This window comes from Nelumbo nucifera, chromosome 8, assembly GCF_055504915.1.
Source record: "Nelumbo nucifera cultivar China Antique chromosome 8, China Antique-T2T, whole genome shotgun sequence".
In the NCBI taxonomy this organism is placed as follows: domain Eukaryota; kingdom Viridiplantae; phylum Streptophyta; class Magnoliopsida; order Proteales; family Nelumbonaceae; genus Nelumbo; species Nelumbo nucifera.
Window position 1 is genome coordinate 14,193,215 of NC_142656.1, and position 23,536 is coordinate 14,216,750.

The window sequence follows — 23,536 nt, forward strand, 5'->3', positions numbered from 1 at the left end:
TGAAATAAAAATGGAAAGCAGAATATTCAACAAATTCAAGCTAACCTTAAAGAAATTACCTTCCCTGCTGAAATATGAATCTTGATCATCTGGACCCAAATCCATATCAAGTATCTGAGAGCAAACATAGACAAATGAGACCAAGACAATTCTCTAAAAAAGTGATCAATAAATCAGTTACCACAATTCAAGAAAAAACAATCAATGATTGTCAAAAAATCTAAACATTTACCATAGCTTCAACATCAGAAAAATAAGGTACATCACCATCGCTTTCAGAGAGCTGCTCTTCCTGATCTGATGTCAAAGGGTTTATATCTGGTTTTGAAGAAGCCATTTCTACCGAACAAGGTTCTGCATTTGATGACAAATTCTTTTGAGCAGCAATGGCAATTGGCACATCTTCTTCCACTTTACATCCCCTAACAATGTTTCGGGGGCAGCTTTTAGTGTGATCAGAAGCATGCACTTGTTTCTCCAGAAAAGGATCAACTAAACTATTAAAATCATGATGTTTTCCAATTTCAGCTTTTGTGATCACTTCCTTCAGTGACCTAGCCTGGACAGAATCTGGCAGTGGTCTGCATTGGCTTGGGTCCCCACAAACAGTGCCCACATGCCTGAAGGCCATACCAAGAGAACCACTCTCATGCAACTCAGATTTGACCCCACAACAAGAAACAGGATGACCCGGACCTCTGTCTGGCAACACCTCCAACTCCATTCTAGGGGCTTGAAGAGGTCGAGCAGGGATTTCACCTTCTTCTTCCTTTATAAAGCGTAGTCCTTGTTCACTAGCCTTTCTATTATCAGACAAGTCCTTGGCAGAACTTGGATTTTTAGAACCTTTATATTCATGCTGCATTTCAGAGGAAGCAGATAAAGACTCCATTTGATTAGGTATAAAAATGTCATCATTGCATGGGATTTCAGGGTCTTCCATGTTCAGCCTGCAGCAAATAACCCCATTATGAAGTTCAAGGGAATCAATATTTTCTACTGGTGTTGAGGTTGGCATGGTGCTCTCAAATTCACATAACTTGTGCCCACTAACAGAGCCAGGATGCAATGCATAACCAATATCAGATGATTCTCCAGGACAACCACCCTCAGCAGTTGACAAGCACGTATCTGGCAAAACAGATGCTTTGGGCTCAGTTATACTAGGCATATGACCTTGATGAATATCACTAGGAGAACTTAACAAAATTGAGTCAAGGCCATCAAGACAAGAGGTATCCATTATGTCTTTTCCATCTGCATCAATGAAGAGGAGCTCTTCATCATTTCCAAAGTTCAAAAGAGAATCTGAAAGGTCCATAAAATCACCATCTAAAATAGTAGTTTTAGTAGGCAACACATCTGCACATGCAATTTCTTCCAACTTAGGCTCTGATTTGACCTCATATCCCAATGTGCTTACTTTAGCAGCACCAGCATTATCAGGGCATGTCAATGTGTCTCCTGTAACCTGATCTTTGTCTCCAAGACTCACATCAATTGGCACAGCTGATGTAGGAGCATCCTGAATTGTTTCCCAGATGGGCATCCTGGCTAGTGGAGATGAACATCCCAACTGCTGAAATGCAGCACCACAATCTGGAACTGGAGAACTGAAGCCTTGACTATGTCCAAATCCAGAGCAAACACTTCTAGGGTTAGTATTAACTGAACCAAAAGTTGATGAAGGTTTTCCCTCTATATTTTCAGTTTCAAAAAGGTTGTTCACTGGTGGTTCTTGGGATGGCCCTACTTCCTGGGGACCTGTGCAATTCCCAAAGACGGAAGGATTCTCACCAAGAATATGAGGAATATCTCTATGTACATCATCATGCTCAAATGAATGCCCTTTTCCATTCCTCACTGCTCCACCATATAAATCCGGATGATTGTCAAATGCATCAGCATTCCCACTATGAAATACATGGGCAGTACCCTCAACGTAGCCAGCAACATCAGTGCTATCCCCCACAATTTGTGGAAAAGCATGGCATACAATATCAAAGTCTGTTTCCTGAAGGCCAAGATGATTTGAGATGGGATTTCCAAGCATGCAATTTCCAAATGGAGGCTCACTAGGAAGTGTTAACTGCTCTTGACACCCACCTCCATTACCAGCATGAACATTGGGTGCAACCAAAAAATTCGTGTCCACAGAGTTACAAGGTTCATTGCAAATTCTCTTTCTCATCGCATAGTAATGACTACGAATACTTTCAGTTTTTCTTTTCCCAGGAGCACATTGATTTCCTTTGATATTGCCAGATCTGTTAGATTTTGATGAAAGATTTTCGACAGAGAGTTCAAACTCAACCATGCGAGCAGAAGCTTCAGCTGCAATATCTGCATCATAGAGAAGAGAGTACCACCGATCTTGCAGTTCTCGAATAGTAAATCTGCGGGAGAATCGCACTGCACCTTTAGCAAGTGATTCTAAAGAAGCACCGGCCTGCAAACAAAAGGAGAAAGATACATATTAATAGAAGGGAAAAAAAAAAAAACAATAACATGCATCATAGTTTTGACAGCATAAACAGCAACCTGTTTATTCGGGAATAAACATAAAATTTGACCAATGGAGTTTACAGTGATGACCCAAGTGGGGAAAGTTCAGAAAAGACATCAATATCAAGATAAGAAATTTCAAAATCAAAGAGATAGTGTGAAACAAGAATGTGGTATGGAAAGTAAGAGAGATTACAAAGCAATGCATGTTTCAGGGAGCAGAGACAGTGCAATGGTTTAAAGGAAGTGGATGATGCCAGTTTCACTGATAAGCAGAGAATGTGGAGGAACAAACTTAAATACCAGGATTACTGCTATGTGGTGGAGAGAAAAAAGAATGAAAAGGTCACTATGCTTGTTTAATGGAGTTCTTTGTCATGAACAAAAAATAGATAATCTCTGTGTCAGAAGGGAAATGACTGGTTGGGCAGGTGTCATTTTCTAATCTTCTATGAAAAAGTATTTGGAAATGAAAGGATTAAGTGCATAAGGGAAGAGTTCTATTATAATGAAAGAAAAATCAACTCACAAGATCAAAAAAGAAGAAACCATCTCCATGTCAGTAATGTCAATCTTCCCAAAGGACATGATGGAGGGGAGCTCCTTAAAATTGAAAATGCTTGGGTGATTACAGTGAAGAAGGAAATCAAAGATTGGAGAAAAGAGAAAATGCCTAGCTTTCATATTCAACAAAGCTATCTGTTGAAACATTTTGAATGGGGAGAGACCTCTATGTCCTGCCACACAATGTGCCAGACTTGGAAGTGAAGGTACTGCAGTTGGTGAAAGGGCAATTGCATGTAGCTAGAGGGTGCCAGGTAACTAATTGAGTGTCATAGGAGAACTTTTCAAGAATGATCTGGGTGAGGATATTTGGATTCCAGCTCAACCTGTGGAAAGATGAAATGTTCAAAAGAATTGGCAACCTTTTATTGCAATTGGTAAGTATAGATAAACTTCATGGAAGTGCCAAGCAGGCAAGGACCCCCTAAATTAAGGATAGCAGTTGCCACCTCACACTTCCCCCTTTTTTACGTTTACAATTACCTCTAGGAAAGTTGGTTTTGGAAACAGCCTCTCTGTATGTGGAGGGGTAAGGCTGTGTACATCTGTCTCTCCCCAGACCCCGCATTGGCAGGAGCCTCGTGCACTGGGCTGCCCTAGAAAAGTAGGTTCCAATATGCACCCTGTTTAGCCGTTGTGTTAGTCAAACTATTAGCTGATTTATGAACCCAGGGATAGTTGACCGATTCCTTGGTCAGATATCTAGTTTCTCTCGTTATATTCCTATAGTGCCATGAAGACTAGCTACACTTTCTTAGGCACCTCACTACCACCTTCGAATCCCCTCTCACCATTATGTGCCTGAAGCTGCATTTGGTTGCAATGCAAAAACCGGATCAGTGCTATAATGCATTCCAGTCCAATCTTGCAATCATTTGGTTGGAGGGTGAAATTGTGAATATACACCCTAAATCGATGTAAACATGAAATCTTGTCAAAGTATGCATCGATTGTCGAAAGGAAGTTTATTTCGATTTTATCAAAGTAAATATTTCCTCCCTTCTTTAATCAAAGGAAATTTAGGAGAGCTCTATTTGATTGGGAAATTCAACAGTGTCAGATCTTCTGGCATATTACAATCAGTGGAGCCTCAGGTGGAAAGGAAAGACTTAAGATGGTGGAAAAAATAAAAAAATGGTTTCTTTTCAATTAAATCCTTTTTATCAGTCTCTCTCAAGATCAAGCAGGGATGTCTCAGGGGTGAAAGGGGCATTTGGGAAAATGCTTGAACTTCCACACTAACTGAATCCGCCTCTCCAATAGGACCAGAAAATAAAGCAATAATCTGCCCCTGTGCATCTCTAAAGACTCCTTCAATCCCTGATGGGCCTGGATTGCCTAGACTGCTACTATCAAAATTTAACTTGATGACACCTTCTTCAGGGGGTTTCCATTCCACCGCAGGCTTAACTCTTGCAATTGAGCTATTGGCCACCAAATCCCAATTCCCCGAAATATCCTCATAGGAGAAAGAAGAAAAGAGATCTAGAGATTTGGCCAACATAATGTCCTTGTTAATGAGACAATCCCAAACACCATCACGTCCCCACATCCCTCACTTTCTCTGTGAATATTTTTGGCATTTCTTTCCTCCCAAACAGTCCAAACCAAAGCAGCCCTGACATGCCTCCACAAGACTCTACCTCTTCTCTTTGGCCACCTGAAGGTTGTAGGATCAAATAGACTACTAATCTGCAACGGCTCTAGCCACCTGCAACCAAAGGGATCAAAAAGTTTCTGCCAAAGACCTACAATAAAAGGGCAGGAGATTACTAGGTAGTACCAACTTTCCCCATTAGCTTTGCAGGGAATACATCAGTTTGGGGAGAGGTTTAGCTTAGGTCTTCTTTTTTACAACATGTCCAAGACTCCAAGGTGTTTAATTTCTCAAGAGTCACTTCCCAGCACAAAGCTCCCACTTTAGGGGGGATAGGTTTGGACCAATTCTCCTTCCAATGAAAAGGATGAGGGGAAGGGACAGAGCACTAAAAGGAAAAGAAAGAAGCACACGAAAAAGAGCCCCAAGGGTTTGGGGTCCAAACACAAGCATCGGGCTTAGAAGGGTCCAAGCAAAAGGGGTCGAGAATTTTAAGAAACTGAGCAACAAGTTGGAGTTTAGAGTTGCTCAAGTCTCTTAAAACCCAAATTCCAACTGAAACCAGAAGAGTGAGAAGAAGTCACAAACCTTTGAACAGGTTCATTTTCAAGGAGGGAAACAGAAAACAAAGAAGGAAAGTGATCCTTGAGGATAGAGTTACCAATCCAAACATCCTCCCAAAACAGAACCTTGTCACCAAAGCACACATCATACCTGACCAGGCTAAGGAACTGGAGAAGAATGCTATGTATTGTCTTCCATGGAGAATTCAAAGTAGCCCGCCGAGATACACCAACGTCCCAACCATTACCTGCAACTCCATGAATGCTCTTCACAACTTTATGCCAAAGCATATCTATCCCCTTCCAATGGCCACCTCCACAGTCATTTTCCCAACAAAGTTGTATTCTACAAGTTAAGAGGTGGACTAATGGTAATTAAGCAATATAAGAAAATAAGAGGTCATGGGTTCAAATCTTGTAACATGGAAGTTAAAGTAAGTAATTTGGGTTAAGAGATGTGCAAACTCCTTTGCTGATGGGTTAGCAAAGCAAGGGGTGAACAGGGATAACTTGTTTTGGGCTCAACTGTAATTTTTCTGGTTTTTTTCTTGTTTGGGGGAGGTAAGCGAGGTTATATCTCCTTCCTTTGTATCCTTTTTTTCTAATTAATGAAATCCTTTGTTATTGATCAAAAAAAAAAAAAAGAACAAAGTTGTATTCTTATTAGGTTACCAAGCCCACCCCCCCCTGCTGCTTCCTCTTGCACATTTGTTCCCATTTAACCAGATGATCCTTTCTATCTTCACTAGGCTCTGATAGGAAGTTCCTCATGATCTTTTCTACTTTCAACACCTCCTGTTGTGGCATCCTAAAAACAGAGAGAAAGTAAAATGGAAGGTTCGCTAAGGTAGCTTTTATCAAAGTGATAAGATCCCCAAGATACACATAACTCCACTTCCAAGCTGCCAATTTCTTTGCACAATTTTCTACTATTGGATTCCAAAACCTACTCTCCCTTGGCCTCGCTCCTAAAGGCATTCCTAGGTATTTCAAATGCCAACTAGAGGTAAAACAACCTAAAGACTTTGCTACTCCAATCAACTCCTCTTCCAAATTTACCCCCACAATGCAACTCTTCTCAAAGTTGATTTTCATCTTAGAAACAAGTTCAAATAGCTTTATCACCCATTTCAAATTTATTGCCTTATGTGTGTTCCCTGTCCCACAAAAAATGATCATATCATCCACAAATTGCAAATGGGTTACAACTATGCCCTCTCTTCCTATCCCCCACCCTCTTATTAGGTCCAACCTATATACTTTCTCAATAAGTTTGCTAAACACATCAGCTATCAAGATAAAGAGGAAGAGGGATAGGGAGTCACTTTGTCTTAAACCTCTGGTAGCTGGAAAGAAGTTTCTAACCATACCATTAACTAGAACCGAATAATGACAAGTTTCCAGACACCCTTCTGTCCAGCTACACCATCTCTCACCAAATCCATAATTCCTCAAGGTTTCCAACAAGAAAGGCCAATCAACCATGTCATAAGCTTTTTCCAGGTCCAGTTTACACACAAATCCTTTCTCTCCCCTTCTCTTGAAGTCCTCCACACTCTCATTAGCTATTCGAATCTGGTCAGTAATCTGTCTACCTTGGATGAAAGCTCCTGATGATTGATTGATTTATTAAATTTGGAAGGGCTGCTCTTAACCTCAAAGACAGCACTTGGGCCTCAATTTTGTGGATGCTCATCACTAGATTGATGGGCCTAAAATCTTTAGGTTGGATAGCATTTCCTTTTTAGGTAATAGGGCTAGAAAAGTAGAATTTATCTTGGTACTAATGAAATGATCCTCAGCAAATTCCACAAAGACCTCCCACAATTCAGATTTGATTATTTCCCAACAATCTTGGAAAAAAAAGCCAAAGTGAACCTATCTGGTCTTGGTTCTTTACATCTTTCCATTGAGAATACATCTCCCCTGATTTCTTCCATTTCAAAGTCCCTTTCGAGCCATCTTACCTTTTCAGAGTCCAATCTTGGCCACTATGAAGCTGGTTTCGTCATGCCTTCTGTAAACTGATCTGAAATGGTTAACAAAACAATTAGCTATCTCTTCTTGGTCTACAACCACCTTTCCGTTCACTTCTACTTTCTCCACAAAGTTCTTCCTTCTTCTGCCATTAGCTATTACATGGAGGAATTTAGTGTTGCCATCTCCCTCCTTGATCCATTTCTGCCTCCAGCTAATCTTCTTCCCTAAGCAAGATTTCTTCCAACTCCTTCTTTAGGGACCACCTTAAGTTCCTATCTTCCTCTGTCATCACACCATGTGCCTCCTTTTCATCCACATATTCAATTTGAGATAGAACTCTAAGCTTCCTCTCTTCCACTTTTCCGAAGTGCTCCTTGTTCTATCCCATAATTTTACCTTTGAGCCTTTTTAACTTCCTATGGAATTTCACTCATTTCCATTGAACATCCACTACTTCATTCCATCTTCCTTATGAAATCTGGGCATGTTAGCCACATATTTTCGAACTGAATGGGTTTGGAACTGTTCAAGAAATCCTTAGTTCCAATACCAATTGGCCAAATTATCAGATGTAACTCCTGGCAAAGCTCTCGTCGACAATCCTATCCAATGTTCATTCCAGTCAGCATTGAAAATTAATTTGTCCAATTTAGAGCAACTTGGAGGAAATTGTAGGTTTGACCAAGTAAACACTGCCTGCTGCAAGGGAATCTCCAAAAGCTCACATATTCTTCAATAAAATCATTAAACTTCCTCATGCTACTATGCTAGTCATTACTGACTGATTGGGATTATCTGTCTCATTTATGAATCTAATCATATTAAAATCCCCACCTAAGCACCACAGACCATTCCATAATCCCCTTACATCAAAGAGCTCTTCCCACAGTTGTCCTCTCTCTATATCTATTAGGGCCATAAACATTCGACAACACCCAAATAAAGCCATCTCCTAGGCTTTTGAATTTCAAACGAGATTGAAAAGCGACCAATTAATTCTTTCATAGGCTCCACCACCTCTTTTTTCCACATTGCCATTAGACCCCCAATCCCCAAATATCCCCCATGAGGGCAGATAAGACCAGCCTATCCCTCTTGAGCTCCACAAACTTCTCACCCGTCTGCTATCCACATCTGCTACTTTTGTTTCTTGTAACAACACTATGTCTAGACTTTCTTTCCTGAGCAAATCTTTTATTACCCTCCTTTTCCTAGCACTCCCTAGACCTCTAACATTCCAACTTATTATCTTCAATAACACTCTTCAATGTCTCTCCCTTCAGACACCCACTTGCCTACTTAGGACAAAAAAAATACTACAATTGGACACCTTGGAATTCATATTGTATGCTTAACCATGAATACAAAAGACCTGTAATATTCTTTTTGACAATTCCTATATCATTACATTTGTTTTCAAAAATTCTTTGGTTTCTTTCTTTCCACACAAGAATGGCAATAGGGCAGGTTCAGGGTGGGGCACCCCCTCCTCGTCCCTGCCTCGTAGCCAAAATCTTTTGCCCCATCCCCAGTTGCAGGATCAGTTTGGAGTAAGGCACCCTTCCCCCATTAGGGATAGGGAATCCCCGAATTTTCCCTGCCCTGAAGAAATTACCTAAAACACATCAAATTCCAAGGGTATTTTTGATATAGGATTATGGGAATTTTGGGGTATTTTAGAAATGTGATTATGAAATCCTATGTTTTTCAAATTTGGGGAAATTTGAGCGTATTTTAAATTTTTTTTGATAGATTTGAGGGTATTTTAAAAATTAATATTAAACCTAGGAATATTTTAATAATTTACCACCGGGTTCAGGGCGGGTTCAGGGAATTATATGCAAACCCCGTCCCCATCCCGTCCCTGATTCGGGGCAAAAGTGTTTCCCCCGTCTCTGTTTAAGATTGGGGAAAACCTGCCCCATCCGGGGCAGGGCAGGGCCCTGGTTTTATGAGGAAAATTGCCATCCCTACACACAGTCCAGATAATAGCTGCAGGAAATATGCTCCACAGAACTTTTCCTCTATGACTTAGCCCTTCATCCTCCACCCCTGGAATAAATCTAGAAAGGACTTGGGCTTGGGCATGCAAGTTTGAAAACCAAAACTGGGCAGGGCCATCACCCAAAGCTGAAAAGTAAAGTTGCAGTGAATGAAGATATAATTTGATGATTCAGAATACTCACTACACAAACAGCACCTGTCACTGATCCCATTCATTTTTAGTAATAAAATAAAAAGGAAAGTTTATTAATAAAAACAAAAGGTACATCCAAAGGGTGATAAGGAATCACCACAAAAAAAAAAAGAAGACAAAAGGTGAGAAACAAAATTACAAAGATTTCAGTTCCAATTATGGATAAATAAAACCCAAAAGTTACAATCAAAATCTTACTTGATGATCCCCTTAAAATCTGGTAGAGCTAAAGACCAATCTCTAAATCTCTTCTTGCTCAAAAAAAAAAAAAGTTCACTATGTTTTGATCCCATTCATGCCTCTTCTAAGCAGCAAATCAGTGGTTAAGCATCCAAGGGTAGTAGTCCATACCAGAAAGGCAACCTTAGAGGGAACACGAGAACACCAGATTTTTTTTTCCATGGGAAGGAGGTATTCCGATGCTAAGTTAGTCTTGTTATAGAAAGAACAGACAGGGAAAAGTCCACATTTATCCCAGGCCCATTTCCTTTAGGACAAGAATGGTTGTTTAGTTTTAGGTTTTTTTTTTTTTTTGAGATGGTAAGGAGGTGCAGAATTTCAGTATTATTTCTGGGAGGAGCTTCTTCTTTTTTTTTTTGGATAAATAACAGATATTTCATTAATTAAAAACTCCACACTACCCAAATATGTGACAGAAGGCCAAGAGAGAACAGAGCAGACTCCAAAAAACATGGAGCAGAAAATACAGGTACAGATCCGTTACAAATTACAAACTGGCCTTGGACATCCCCACACCATTTGTTCCTTTGCAACCCCTATCCTCATTAACGAGTCTGCCAAAGCATTTGAGTACCCATTTGAATGAGCTATTCAAGTTGGTACCTAGAAATTTTGCCTGTCTGACCAGCAGCCTGAACTTCCAAGGGATCTCTCCTCTTGTGATGAACTCATCCGGAAGATATAGTTTTACAGTCTCCTCCACCTCTGCATCCCTCATTACCATCATGCTCATCAATTTTTGGGAGGAGCTTGTTGTGTGAAAATGTTTACCATAAGTCTTATTTGAAGCTGGGGAATGTTGTATATGTGATTTAGGATCATCTATGTGCTTCTGTTCTTTTGTTTGTAAAACGTAAGAATAGGGTTTTCTGCTTCTTCCTTTGTAGGATGTTGGATGTCTCTTCCATTAGATGGTTTGGAATGTCATATGTGATGGACAATATTTCCTCAGGGTGGGGATGATTGTTGTTTTAGTACCTGTTTCTCTCCTCAAGGACATCTTATCACCAGTGTGTATTCTATTTCTACTTTAATGAATTTTATATTTAATATCAACAAATAAAAAAGAAACATTTTTTATCAGCAACAAAGAAGTAATTCATTCATTAAATTTAAGAAAGATACAACAAGAGGTTGTGGGTACAAAAGAAAACATATACACTATAGATACAACCCATCATCCTTTTTACATTTGAGCCCAAAATATTTGTTGTCTATTCACCCCTTGTTTAGCCAAACAATTTGCAAACCTACATACCCATCTGATTTGTAATTGCATATCTTTTGAAAACCATTTGAACAGTCTAAAGTCATTCCTGAAATTCCACACCACATTCTTTTCCGTCATTAACCACCCCACTACCACCTTCAATGAACAACCTCTCAACCCCCATTTCCTTTGCTTTTTGCACCCCAAACACTACTGCCAAAAGTTCTGCTCTTACTGAACCACCTTCTTCTATTGGACCTGAAAACATTGCACAAATGTATCCATTCTCATCCCTTATCACTCCTCCAATCCCAGTTTGGAAGACTCCAATCTTCTTTAGAGGATGACCGTGCTATTACTCCCTAATATCTAAAGATATCTTCCACAATGAAATCCAAGAACAATACCAGAGTCTTCACCCATTGTGCTACTTGCAAAGTGATGGTTTCAATTAGTACCTCCCTACTTTCTTTCTCATAAAAAATTCTTGCATTCCGTTCCTCCTAAATTATCCAAATCACCGCTGCCCTTTATGCATTTCCACATGTCAGCCCATCTATTTATGCATCTCATCATAGATGAATCAAGGGGGGTTCCACCTACATCCAAAAAGAATAGAAAACCATTCCCAAATACAGCAAACGAATGAGCAGGAGATTAAGAGGTGGTAGGCAGTCAATCTGCACATGATACAACTAGGGAACAAAAGACAGTACGGTCCTTTCCTTTGTAACAAATCACATGTGGTGATGCATCTATGAAAAACTTCCAACAGAAGGCACTAACTTTTGGGGGAATAGAAGAACACCTAACTTCCTTCACGAGAAAAGATGGCAAAGAAGCAGTGACCACAGTGTTTTAAAAGCGCAAAGCGCAAAAAAAGCACAAGGGTCATTTTGTGCCCAAGGAACAAGGTGCAAGGTGAGGTGCACCTTTTTGAAGCAAGGCACAAAAATGCAAAAAATAAAAAATAAAAAACTGCCAAAAAATAAAAAATGCAAAATATTAAAAATATTAAACACATTATTCACTAAAAATATAAACTTAACTTTTAAAATAAATGCTTTAAAAACCTATTATCGCAAATTTAAATACATAAACATAACATGCAAAACATATTTAAAAATAAAATCAAGCATAACATATTTAAGCATGCAAACTCTTAATCTCTTTATTTTTTTTCCCAATTACATTACTTCAAATAGCTAACGTGATGTTAAACATTATGCATTCTTGATTCTACAAGCAGCCCTTGTATCAAGCCCCTCAAGGAAAGCCCAAACAAGTCCATATCAGGGTCTTAAATTCTTAATCCCCATAAGAAAAATGTTTTATGACTTTAAGTGTCTTTTAAAAATATCTTTTATTAGGATGAATGAATGAGCAACATTAGCAAATATGAGGTTCTCTCCACTCCAGTACCCAGCTGCTAAACACACACACACAACAAAAAAAAACAGAAAAAATGCACAGATTTTCAAAAGGCACACACCTGGGCTGAAGTGCAAGGCGCACCAGGCATGCGCCCTTTGAAAATGTTGTGCCAGGACCTAGGTGAGGCACATACCCTAAAATGTGCCTTGCCTGAGCGCCCAGGCATGCCTAAGGTGCACCTTTTAAATCACTGTGGCCGCTAGGGAAATAAAAAAGGATTTGCAGGAATAACTACCAGCAATATCAATAGACCACAGATGGTCATCCCCAATAGAATCATCAAGGGCCACCTCCAATCTAAGAAGCAATCACAAAACATCAAATTGAAATTTTTCTGAATTTCACCAAAGAAAATCTTCAAAAAAATATTAAAGAGCTTCAAACAGTAGCACAAAAAAAAGAAAACTCCATAGATGGAGCTATGTCAGGCAGTTCAATTCTTTCACCCTCTTATGGAGTTAGGCCATACAATTGCTGAGATCATCCATATGGCCTAATGATGCTAGAAAGCCCTCTTCACCAAAACTATTAGAACACTTTTAACATGATTTCTTGTTTTCTATGCTCTGATACTAAGAAATACAGTTGACGTGTTTTTATCAGTAACATAGTTTAATGTGTTAAGGTTAAGTAATATGCTAAGAAGAAGAGAAATTTATGTTGCACAAATGGAAGGGATTTGTGCATATAATGTTCCACCACCCCGAAAGAATTTTATCAATATTCTAATAGCAGGAGCCCAACCTGAAGAAGAGAATTTTATTAATTTCTCAAAATATTTGGAGAATTTCCACTACACCGGGACCAGACTTTCAGGATGGGCCCATTCAAAATTTACGAAAGTCAAATGCAGGCCAACCCATGTTGCACCCCTATCTAATAGTAGAAAAAAGAGAACAATAACCCTACATAAACAGTACATGTGTAGATGCCAGAAATACACATGTATCTCAACACCCCAGAAACACATGGAAACAAACAAAAAAAAAAGGAAAACCAAATTGTGTAGCCATCAGCTCTCCTCCACTCCTAGTCCTAACACTGTCAGACAAAGAAGGCTTGCCTGATTAGACAACAAATAGTTGCCATAATCCAATTCCAAAAATCCTTATGAATGCCACTGTCTTTGCATTTTTCCCCTTGTGAATTGCAAAACAAAATCCACATTAGTTAAACAATTTTCCCAGATTAAGGATAAATCATAATACTTGTGCTAATGCGTAATCTTATTTTCTTTGACTGTTCTTTTCCTTTTTTTTCTTTTTCTTTTCTTCCTTTCCTAGGGATACAAAGACAGAAATGCTTAAGTCAAACCAAAGAGAAGGCAATGAAAAGTACCTCGACAGCATTCTTCAACAATAGATCATCTTCAGGGATCCAATGAGAAATGGGAGCAAGCACTCCCATGTCCAAAACCTGAATTCTCGCTCTATGTATCTCACCCCCAGCTCAACCACCAAATACAAAGGCAAAATCAAGCCAAGCCCTAAAACATTGGAATTCAAAATTCAGAAAAATCCAAAAAGATTGATGAAAATTCTGAAAATTTTTTGAAACACAAAAAACTTGGCATTTTCTGAGATTGTGTCATTGAGTCTATCCTGGCATGCATATACTTTTATATGTGTTTATGCTGGAGAAGACCCAGATAGGGCTGTAGAGTTTAAATACCATACAAATATCATATAATCAAAACATTTTTCCCATAGGGATTGATTCAATATACAGATGCTCTACAGAAATGAAGAGAGATGTTAGGTGGGTACAAAAGAAAACATGCATATGCATGCCAGGACAGAGATGTCATGTAGATACAAAAGAAAGCATACACACTAGGTGTCGGTGTCGCCTTGACAACCATGGAGAGAGATGCTACAGAAATGAAGCACTAATGCTATTGAAAAGGCAATGGCCATGGTTATGAAGTGGAACTTCTAAGGTAATCTCAACCCTGCCTTAATCCCCATATTTGCATTTTTGATGTACTATATACCATATTTGGCTTGATAGAAATGCCAAACGATCTGGGAAGACCACAACTTGTGAAAGCATTAAATTCAAGATGTCCTTTAAGACTAACTGCATTATTACTAAAATCTCGTACGGATTCTTCTTTCTGGCTTCCTTATCAGCATCTAGAACCTCTCGGATAGTTGGTCATCTTTTGTTTTGTCTGGGTTGTCTGTTTCTTTTGTGACATTCCAGTCGTGGTGGATTTCCCCATGGCCGCTGATTGTTAGTGTTGTTCTTGTCTCAGAATGGTTGATTCTCCTTGTGGCAACAATCCGTGCATGGTTCTAATGCTGTATATTGCTTTATATAGCAATTCACTTTCGGTTACTCACGAAGGAAGAAAGAGAAACAAAGGGAGGGAGGAGGGGGCTTACCGGCTTTTCGAATAGTTCCGGCAAGATGACGCACAAGAAACTTCTCCGTCGAGTAGGAACGATCTCTATGGTCGTTATCAGTCGTTATCAGTGTTTGTTAAACATGTCAGGAGAGATAGGAAGAACGGTGCTGTGCCGGTAGCTTCCGGCCTCCCAGAGTTACAGCTTACAGCAAACAAGCTATCAGTTTGAACTTCGATACCCGGTTGAAGAGGTTTTCCGAGTGAATGAAAAACCCTTGTCCCTGCACTCCGAGTGAATGAAAAACGAAAAACCCTTTTGAGTTTTAATTACACAACAACACCCTGTGTTTTCAGAAAAAAAATCATTAACCTCCCCTGTTTCTAAAAATGATCAAAAGCAGTGTTTCAAAAAACGATCCGAAAAAAAACCGCTTTCCCTCCGGGTCGCGAGCCATCGGTTCAACCGTCTGCGTCGAAATGTTGATCCGTGATGTCGTAAATGAACAATAAAATATTTAAAAATGTAGAAAATAGTTTAAAGATAGAAAATAGAATCTATGAATCAATAGTGATTGGGGGCCCTTCCGCCCTTCTAATTTACCCACATGTATTGATGGATGAAATAGAAAGCCGCTATGTTTGGCTGCAGTTGCCGGGCTAACTCCTTAGCTTTTGCCACCAAATCGTTGAACGTTGTTGCCCAGTCGCCAAACGCCATCCATGTGCACTAGTTGTCATTGTTCATTCGGTCGTTATTTGAAGAAAGCAAAAAGTCAATTTCCTTTTATTAATTCTCCCTTCTTGATTTTTTTTCTATTTGAGGTATTTTTGTTTTCTATAAATAAATTTTACTAATTAAATAAATGCTCAATAATTTTGACAATATAAAACGTGTTCAAATCCAACATCAAAACTAAACAGAGCTTTTGTTTATGTCAGGGTACATAGTTCAACTATATGAGTCAAATGGATCAATAAATGATTTCATTGCTAAATAATAAAGGTTTAAAAACAGATTAAAGTATAAAAGTTACAAAAAAATTAGGTACGTCTCTAAAATTATATATTTATCATGATAGACAAAAATAAGTATGATAAAGAAGAAGCATTTTTTATTAATGATGAAAATAAAATACAAAATCTAAAATCGATCTAAAAATAAAACCATTTTCCTATTCAAGCAGTGGACCAGTGGTTCAACCTTTTAGGTTAAATCAGTCAAATGACATTGTCATAATTAAATAACAAAAATTTTAAAAAAGAGAGAGACAAAAATTATTAAAAACTACAAAAAAAATGTACAAAACATTAGGTACATCTCTAGTATTATGTATTTTATCATATTAAACAAAAATAAACATGATAAATAAGAGTTATTTTTGTTAATGATGGAAGTAAAATAAAAATTTAAACCAAGTCGAAAAGAAAACTATTTTTTCTAATTAATTAGTGGTCAATGACCTGTATGAGTGCAAATTAAGCGGGTTCAATTTGCGCCTAGACCAACCCAGCTTGTTAACTGGATTGACTTGGATTTTTTGTCCTCAAGTTGGACCTAGGTTTAGACCCAAAAGTTTAGGTTCATCTATTTTTTAAGTTGCACTCTATAATTACAATATCATCAATATATATTATTAACACTATACAAGTGATTACATTCTTCTATTCACAAAGAGTATGATTTGTCCGAGTCTATGTGTATCTAAAGTGAATCAATGCTCTCCTAAACCTATCAAAATATGCTCTAGATGATTGCTTCAAGCCACATGAAAAATTCTTTAATCTTCAGACTTTTCCTTCACCTACATCATCATAAAAACCTAGTTAGAAGATCCATATACACCTCCTATCTCCATTAAAAAAGACATTCTTTACATCACATTGAAAAAGTGGTCAACAATAAGTGGCCGCTAGAGACAAGAGAATTAGGAATGAACTCATTTTGGCTACAGGGGCAAAAGCATCTACGTAATCTACTTTATAAGTCTTTATACATTTTTTTAACAAGCCTCACCTTGTACTTTTCTATTCCCATCAACCTTATACTTTACAGTGAACACCCATCTACACCTAACTTTCTCTTTCTCAGTCGTTAGATCAATAATCTCCCATGTTTGATTTTTATTCAAGGCTTTAATTTCCTCTTGCATAGGTGTCCTCCACTTAAGTATATAAAGAACTTCACTAATATTCCTAGGTACAAACAACAAAGAAAAGAAAAAGAGGCACAATAGAAAGGAGAAAAGCTAATATAAGAGAGATGTTATGAGAAAACAATGGATCTATGTACATGAGTATAAAGGTTCACTTTGGATCAATAATCTCCCATGTTTGATTTTTATTCAAGGCTTTAATTTCCTCTTGCATAGGTGTCCTCCACTCAAGCATAGAAAGAACTTCACTAATATTCCTAGGTACAAACAACAAAGAAAAGAAAAGGAGGCACAATAGAAAGGAGAAAAACTAATATAAGAGAGATGTTATGAGAAAGCAATACGAAGGTCAAGGTCATCTGCATCAATAGTGTTACATACATGAGTATCATCATTAGAAACAAAAGCATCTACAGTTACAAGAGGCATACTTGGATCTATGTAAATCGAACCTAGAATCTTAGATAAATAATTGAAAGTGGTGCGGATTCCCATGTAAGTGCATAAGTAGAACCAACCCTCTCGCACTACCGCATAAAGAAATTGTAAGGTGGGATGTAATGGAGTAGGTAAAGAAACTAGAGGTGGCAAAAGGAATAGGAATTGGATGCTCACCTTCTCCCTCAAAGACATTCTCATGAGGAGAACCACTATCAAAGAAATGTGTGAGTTTAAAGAAAGAGACATCCATGGTAACATACTAACTTACTTGCAATAGATTATAACAACAATACCTCTTATAGTTTGAACACATTCAAGGAAAACACTTTTTGGCTTTAGGGTTAAACTTAAAACAATGAGAACCAAGAATATGAATATGGACAAAACAAATACACCTAAAGCCCCTCAAAGGAATACAAAATATCTCCCCCCTTGGATAAAGAAGATTAAACAGTATCTGAAATCCTAAAACAAAAAAAGGCATATAATTAATCAAGTAAACATCAATAAGAACAACATCACCCCAAAAACACAAGGAGACAAAAGCATAAACCATAAGAGTCCTTGCCACCTCTACAATGTGTTTGTTCTTCATTTTTGTCATTCCATTTTGTTGAATAGTATAAACACAACTACTTTAATGAATAACCCTGTGCTCTAATAAAAGAATTCAAGAAAGAAGAGAAAGAAGAACAAAGTCTATTGAGAATAGAAGAAGATGAGAGAAAAGAGAATGGAAAAGCCAGTCTTATTAGGCTGCCTCCCTCATTATCTTTTACACTTGAAAAATAAAAAGAGGTACAATGTCAAATATGCCCTTAATAGGGTTGTTACTAGGGGTGTAACCGGATCAAATTTGAATTGAATCAGGCAATATCCAAATTCGATTTGATATCTGACAGATATTGAAAATTAATATTCGAATTTGAATTTGATTAAATATTCAAATATTCAACTCGATTCAAATTCACCCAATTAATTATTTTAGGTAATTAATAAATATATAAAATAAATAATTTGTTTATATAAATAAAGTATATAAATATATAATTTAATTATTATATATATAAATTATATAAAGCATTTAAGTATTTTATATATTATATATAAGAATTAAATAATCAATAAATTTTGGATATTTATCTAATCGAATAAGGTCATATCCGAATTTGATTGATTAGATACTCGAATTATCTAATTTTGATTTAATTATGTCGAATCTCGAATTCAAAATTGGATTTTCGAACACCATTGACACCCCTAGTTGCTACTATTAACAAAAATAAAAAAAAAACAACAATAAATTAATGAGCTTTAAAGACCAACAGCAAGACTCCAGATCTCCTGCCCACGAGAACTCTGCCCATGCCTACCCACAATACACTACCCCCATGAATTGGGAACATCTCCCCCTACGTAATACTATGCAGAGAATGAGATATTCTCCGTGTATGGCTGAGATAAACGTGGGCAGAATTCTCGTGGACAGAAAATCCAGACTCCAATAACAACAACTAATGGCAACATAAAAAGGCAACAGATCTTCAACAATCCCAATACTTTGTCCACTTGTAGTTTTTGGATTAAAATATGCTTTCATACGTTAATGGTAATATAGGTGTCGTGAATTTGCTATATTTGACATGATCTTTGGTGACACTTCAACTGTTGGATTATCTACAATTTCGTAATCTAAGGGTGTGGTGCCAATTGATGATGAGAACAAGGCTGAGGATAAAGTTGGTTCTACCATTGACTCCCCACAACTTAATACTTAAAAAAATAACGGAGTTCGATGCACCAATCCCACCACAACTACCACCCAATCTACCCAGAAAGAGAAGAGGTGACAGAATAAAAAAGGTGTCCATTGCAATGATAAATATAACAAATGCATACCATAGGAGGACTGATTGCTTAGTAGCATGTGACAATGCTCGTGTTGACTTCAATGTGGGTAAATGCATGCATATCTTACAAGGTTCAAAATGTCGTTATATATCGATCCATATCGGCCAATATATATTGTATTGGAGCCTTCTTGATACGCCCTTACAAGGGGTGTTTCGGGTTGGCGAGTAGTTCAGGGGGTAAACCAGCCCTTTGAACCAGATTTAGAAAAAAAATAAAAAAAAAACAAAAAAAAAACAGTACCGATATAGACCAATACCTTCTACTGGTGTATCACCCTGTATCGATATTTTGAACCTTGATATCTTGAATGCAATGGTTAATCTACTATGTTTAAGAACATATATGCTTGCTACTAGCAGGTTGTTCCAAACTTGGGCATTTAGAGAGGCATTTTTTAAACATTCAAAAGCCCATAGGAAGGATTGGTTGATGGAAAGATCTATGGGGAAAATTAAAGACTTTGTCATATGGACCTTTTATATTTACTGGTTTAAATTTGGACTATAATATTGTTAACTTCTAACTTATAAACCATTTGAACTTACTTAATTGGAAATCTATTTGAATAACACGGGTGTTGATTGTAGATGTTATTCGATGACTTATTATGATGCTTCTTGTGAATTGATTGTGTTGGTAGTGGTTATATAGTTTTCTTTTATTATGATGATAGTTGGTGATGAGGGCAGATTTGGCCCTCCAGTAAAATTGTGACACGTGGCACTTCGTGACAACTAGGCAACACCCAGGCAACAACTTACCAAGTTGGTGTTCCACCCGGGCACCGGCCTGGCGCGGCCTGCACGACCTGGCCGACCTGGATCATCTTGGCACATGATCCGACCTGGCCGACCTAGCCGCCCATAAGACGCCCACCGATAAACTCGGCATGCATACCCCACGAGCTCGGTAGCTCACCAAGGAGCTCGCCAAGGAGCCAAGCAGCTCGGCAGAGTTCGCCACAAGCAGCTCGGCATAGCTCCCCGGGCAGCTCGCCACTTGTAGGGTAGCTCGGTACAGAAGAGTATGGCATATCGCAGGAAGATCTCCTGCCTGACAACCTGGCCCAGACACCGACTCGCCGACTGACACAGGCGTCGACTTGGCCGCCTGATGCAAGCGCCAGCCTGATGACCTCGAGGAGTTCACCACCGTACCTCGGTTCTGACGGGATGTGACGAGTCTTACCGTTTGGAGGCTTTTCACCCACCTAACCCGCGAGGACTCCAGTATATAAAGACCTCACCCCCCAAAGGGAGGGGGGGGGGGAATGGAGGTAATCCCTGCTCTCTAGCTCTCTCATTTCTCCAAAATCATCTTCAAGCTCTCTACAATCAGAGTGCTAACTTAAGCGTCGGAGAGTCCCCGCTGGGAAAATACCCCCGGGTCCTCTGATTCAGTTCTCGCAGGTCCCTCAGCTCCCACCGCCTACAAAGAGGAGGAAAAGATGGAGTTCTCGCAGGTCCCTCAGCTCCCACTACCTACAAAGGAAAGAATGTCACCTCATGCAGAGGGCAGTTGGGTTGCGCTGCACTAGGGAGCTCCACCATTCTTTGAGTCACAGGCCGCATAGTAGGGAGTTCGCCACCAGGGAGCTCGTCACCAGGGAGCTCGTCACCAGGCAACTCACCACCAGGGAGCTTGTCACCAAGCAGCTCGCCACCTCACAGGCAACTCGCCACTAGGCAGTTCGCCACCAAGCAGTTCGGCACCTCACAGGTAGCTCACCACCAGGTAGCTCACCACCAGGGAGCTCATCACCAGGTAGCTCACCACCAGGGAGTTCGTCACCAAGTAACTTACCTTTAGGCAGTTCGTCACCAGGCACTTCACCGCTAGGTCAAATGACGAGGTACTTAGCCAAAAAAATTGGTACATGACCAGAAACGGTTACATCAGTTGGCATATACATATGAATGCTTATTAATAGTTCATGTGTTTGTTGATGGAATGCCACATAGACATGTCATAAAACCATGACCATGATTCTTACACACCCTCTAATAGAGAAAGAGTATCCAATACTGAATTAGATGAGTATAATGGACATGATGACTCTTTGTTTGATTCAATGAATGAATGAATGATGATGATTTATGGTACAATGAAGAGGAAGGTGATGCCCTCATACTTGTAGTGATGTTTGGGTTGATTACTATGTACACTTCATTCATAGGGATAGATTATATCCATAATGTTTTAAATGGTAACGTAGAAAAATGCCTTGACATGTTTAGGATTGAGAGACATGTCTTCATGAATCTTTTATAGGAATTAAGAGAAAGAGGACTTCTTAGTGATAATCTTTTTTGTCTGTAGATGAGCAAATAGGTATTTTCATGGCTACAGTTGGACATCGTAAATCAAACCATGGTATTATTAATACATTTCAACATTTTGGGGAGACAATCTCCTGTCATTTTAACAATTTGTTGAAGACTATGGCCAAGATGGTCAAGTATCATATAAGGGAGCCTAACATGGACATAATCCCAAGAGAGATCCATTCCAACTCAAAGTATTATCTTTACTTCAATGTATCTATTTAGACAAATTTCACTCATTTCTTATACATCCAACATTGCTATCCTTTATGTGTCCACATATAAAACTACATTGGTGCGATAGAAAGCACCCATATTCATGCACATGCCCTAGTGGACAAACAAATTCCATTCTACCATCACATAAAATATAATGTGTGCATGCTCATTTAATATAATGTTTACATTTGTGTATGCAGGATGGGAAGGTAGTGCTCATAACTAGAATTTTCCTCGAGGCAGTTGGAGTTGGAGATCCTTCAATTAATTTCCATCGGCTACACTTGGGTATAGGTTCTTGTCTTGCCTTTTAAACTTGTATCCTTTACATAGGCAAATATTATGTATTATGTAGTAAATTCGGATTACACAAATATGGATGACTACTTCTTGTGCCAGTATTGAGGAGAACAATACCAGCTATTCAAGTTTACAGAAGAGGGTCATCCAAGAAGCACAAGAGAATGCTTCAACCACTTGCTATTTTCATTGTGGAGTGTTACTGAGCGATGCTTTGGCATGCTCAAAGCTCGATTCCCCATACTTAAACTCATGCCTCCATACAAGTTAAAGAACCAAATTAGAATAGTTTTACATGTTGTACATTGCACAATTACATCGATCTGAGACCATTTTGTGTTAGACTTGCCAGACTTTTCTAATAAGTCGCATGGATTTGAGTTTGAATTGTTGAGTTTTAATGGTTGAAGAATGACATGTTTGTTAACTATTGTTTGCTTATTTGATTTTGGTTATATTGTTCATCATATAGATATTCACCTAATACATACAATTGACATTCATTCACAGATATGGACACCAACGCCAACACCTCAAATGACTGAATGAGTTGAGCACTCTCAAGTTAGAAGTGAACGAATTAATTTACCGTATGAAAGAGGTGCTAGAAACGAAACACCCGCGAAGGCCTCCAAAAAGTAATTAGAGAATTGCCTTCTGAAAAAGCTATAAATGAAGTAATCGATGAATAAGAAAAAAAATAAGGAGAAAGGAAGATTGGGAAGAAGATGCTTTATTATTGAAATATGATAATTTTTATATATGGGGAGAAGATGGGTCAGATTATTATTACCTTATTAGTAATAGAAAATATAGAAAATTCCCAATTCATGCGTGAACTTATGTTTGAGACTGTTTGTAATGGCATGAGAGAAGTCATTTTATTCCACGTGTATTATTCTAAAATATTCAATTTGTAATGTAGTTATTCAAGTTACTGCCACGTGGGATAATAAGAATGCCACATGGCGTGTGTCCCATGTCACAACCGGCAAGTGCAAGCCATGCTAGAGAGAAACATTGGTGGTATACATTACTGATTTACTGAATGAAAAAAAAAAAAAAAAATCTTATTCCTTTGCATGAGTTCATTAACGACATTGTATATTACTACCACATGGCATGATGTGGAGGATGTGGCAGGTTCCCCAAGTCACGTTGACATGTGTAAATGGTATGATGATACTAAACACGTGGCATGTGAAATGTACATTAAATTTCAAAAATAACGTATGGAATAGGATAGCACACTCTACTCTGTTTAATTTTGAAATTTTTTGAACCAAACAGTTTTTAAAGTAAAAAGAGGAAAGTAGAAGCATTAAATGTACTTTATACTATTGAAAGAACAAGATACAAAGTACCGCCAAATAGGGTCATACTTGTATCTGTTTTTTCCCATAGTTCTACTTGTGTTAGGTCTCCCATGGGCCCTTTTCTTTCCATTTTCCTTCTTGTCCATTCAATGGAGGGTTTTTGCATGCAAACTGGTCATTGTTGTCAAAGATAAACAGCAAGCTAGGATTAAGAATCCAGGTTTTTAGA

General features: G+C 38.4%; 1 protein-coding gene across 14 annotated transcripts in view; it reads right to left on the reverse strand.

Annotated features, from left to right (window-relative positions):
* EMB1967 (Forkhead-associated (FHA) domain-containing protein) overlaps positions 1 to 14,955 on the reverse strand; it is a 47,179-nt gene extending 32,224 nt beyond the window's left edge. For 8 of the 14 annotated variants that reach the window (XR_016079539.1, XR_016079541.1, XR_734407.3 and 5 more), the window contains exons 1-4: positions 14,678 to 14,955; positions 13,629 to 13,776; positions 233 to 2,449; positions 60 to 114 (exon numbers count right to left, since the gene is read on the reverse strand). Coding sequence is in view for 10 of the 14 variants with exons in the window: in XM_010251761.3 (XP_010250063.1) it covers positions 60 to 114; positions 233 to 2,449; positions 13,629 to 13,697 (2,341 nt within the window). In the remaining 4 variants the exon portion in view is untranslated. Of the gene's footprint in view, positions 1 to 59; positions 115 to 232; positions 2,450 to 5,380; positions 5,540 to 13,628; positions 13,777 to 14,119; positions 14,604 to 14,677 lie in introns of those variants that run through there. The other 6 variants (XM_088893326.1, XM_010251760.3, XM_088893328.1 and 3 more) reach the window with 6 other exon arrangements.
* Positions 14,956 to 23,536: the final 8,581 nt, after the last annotated feature.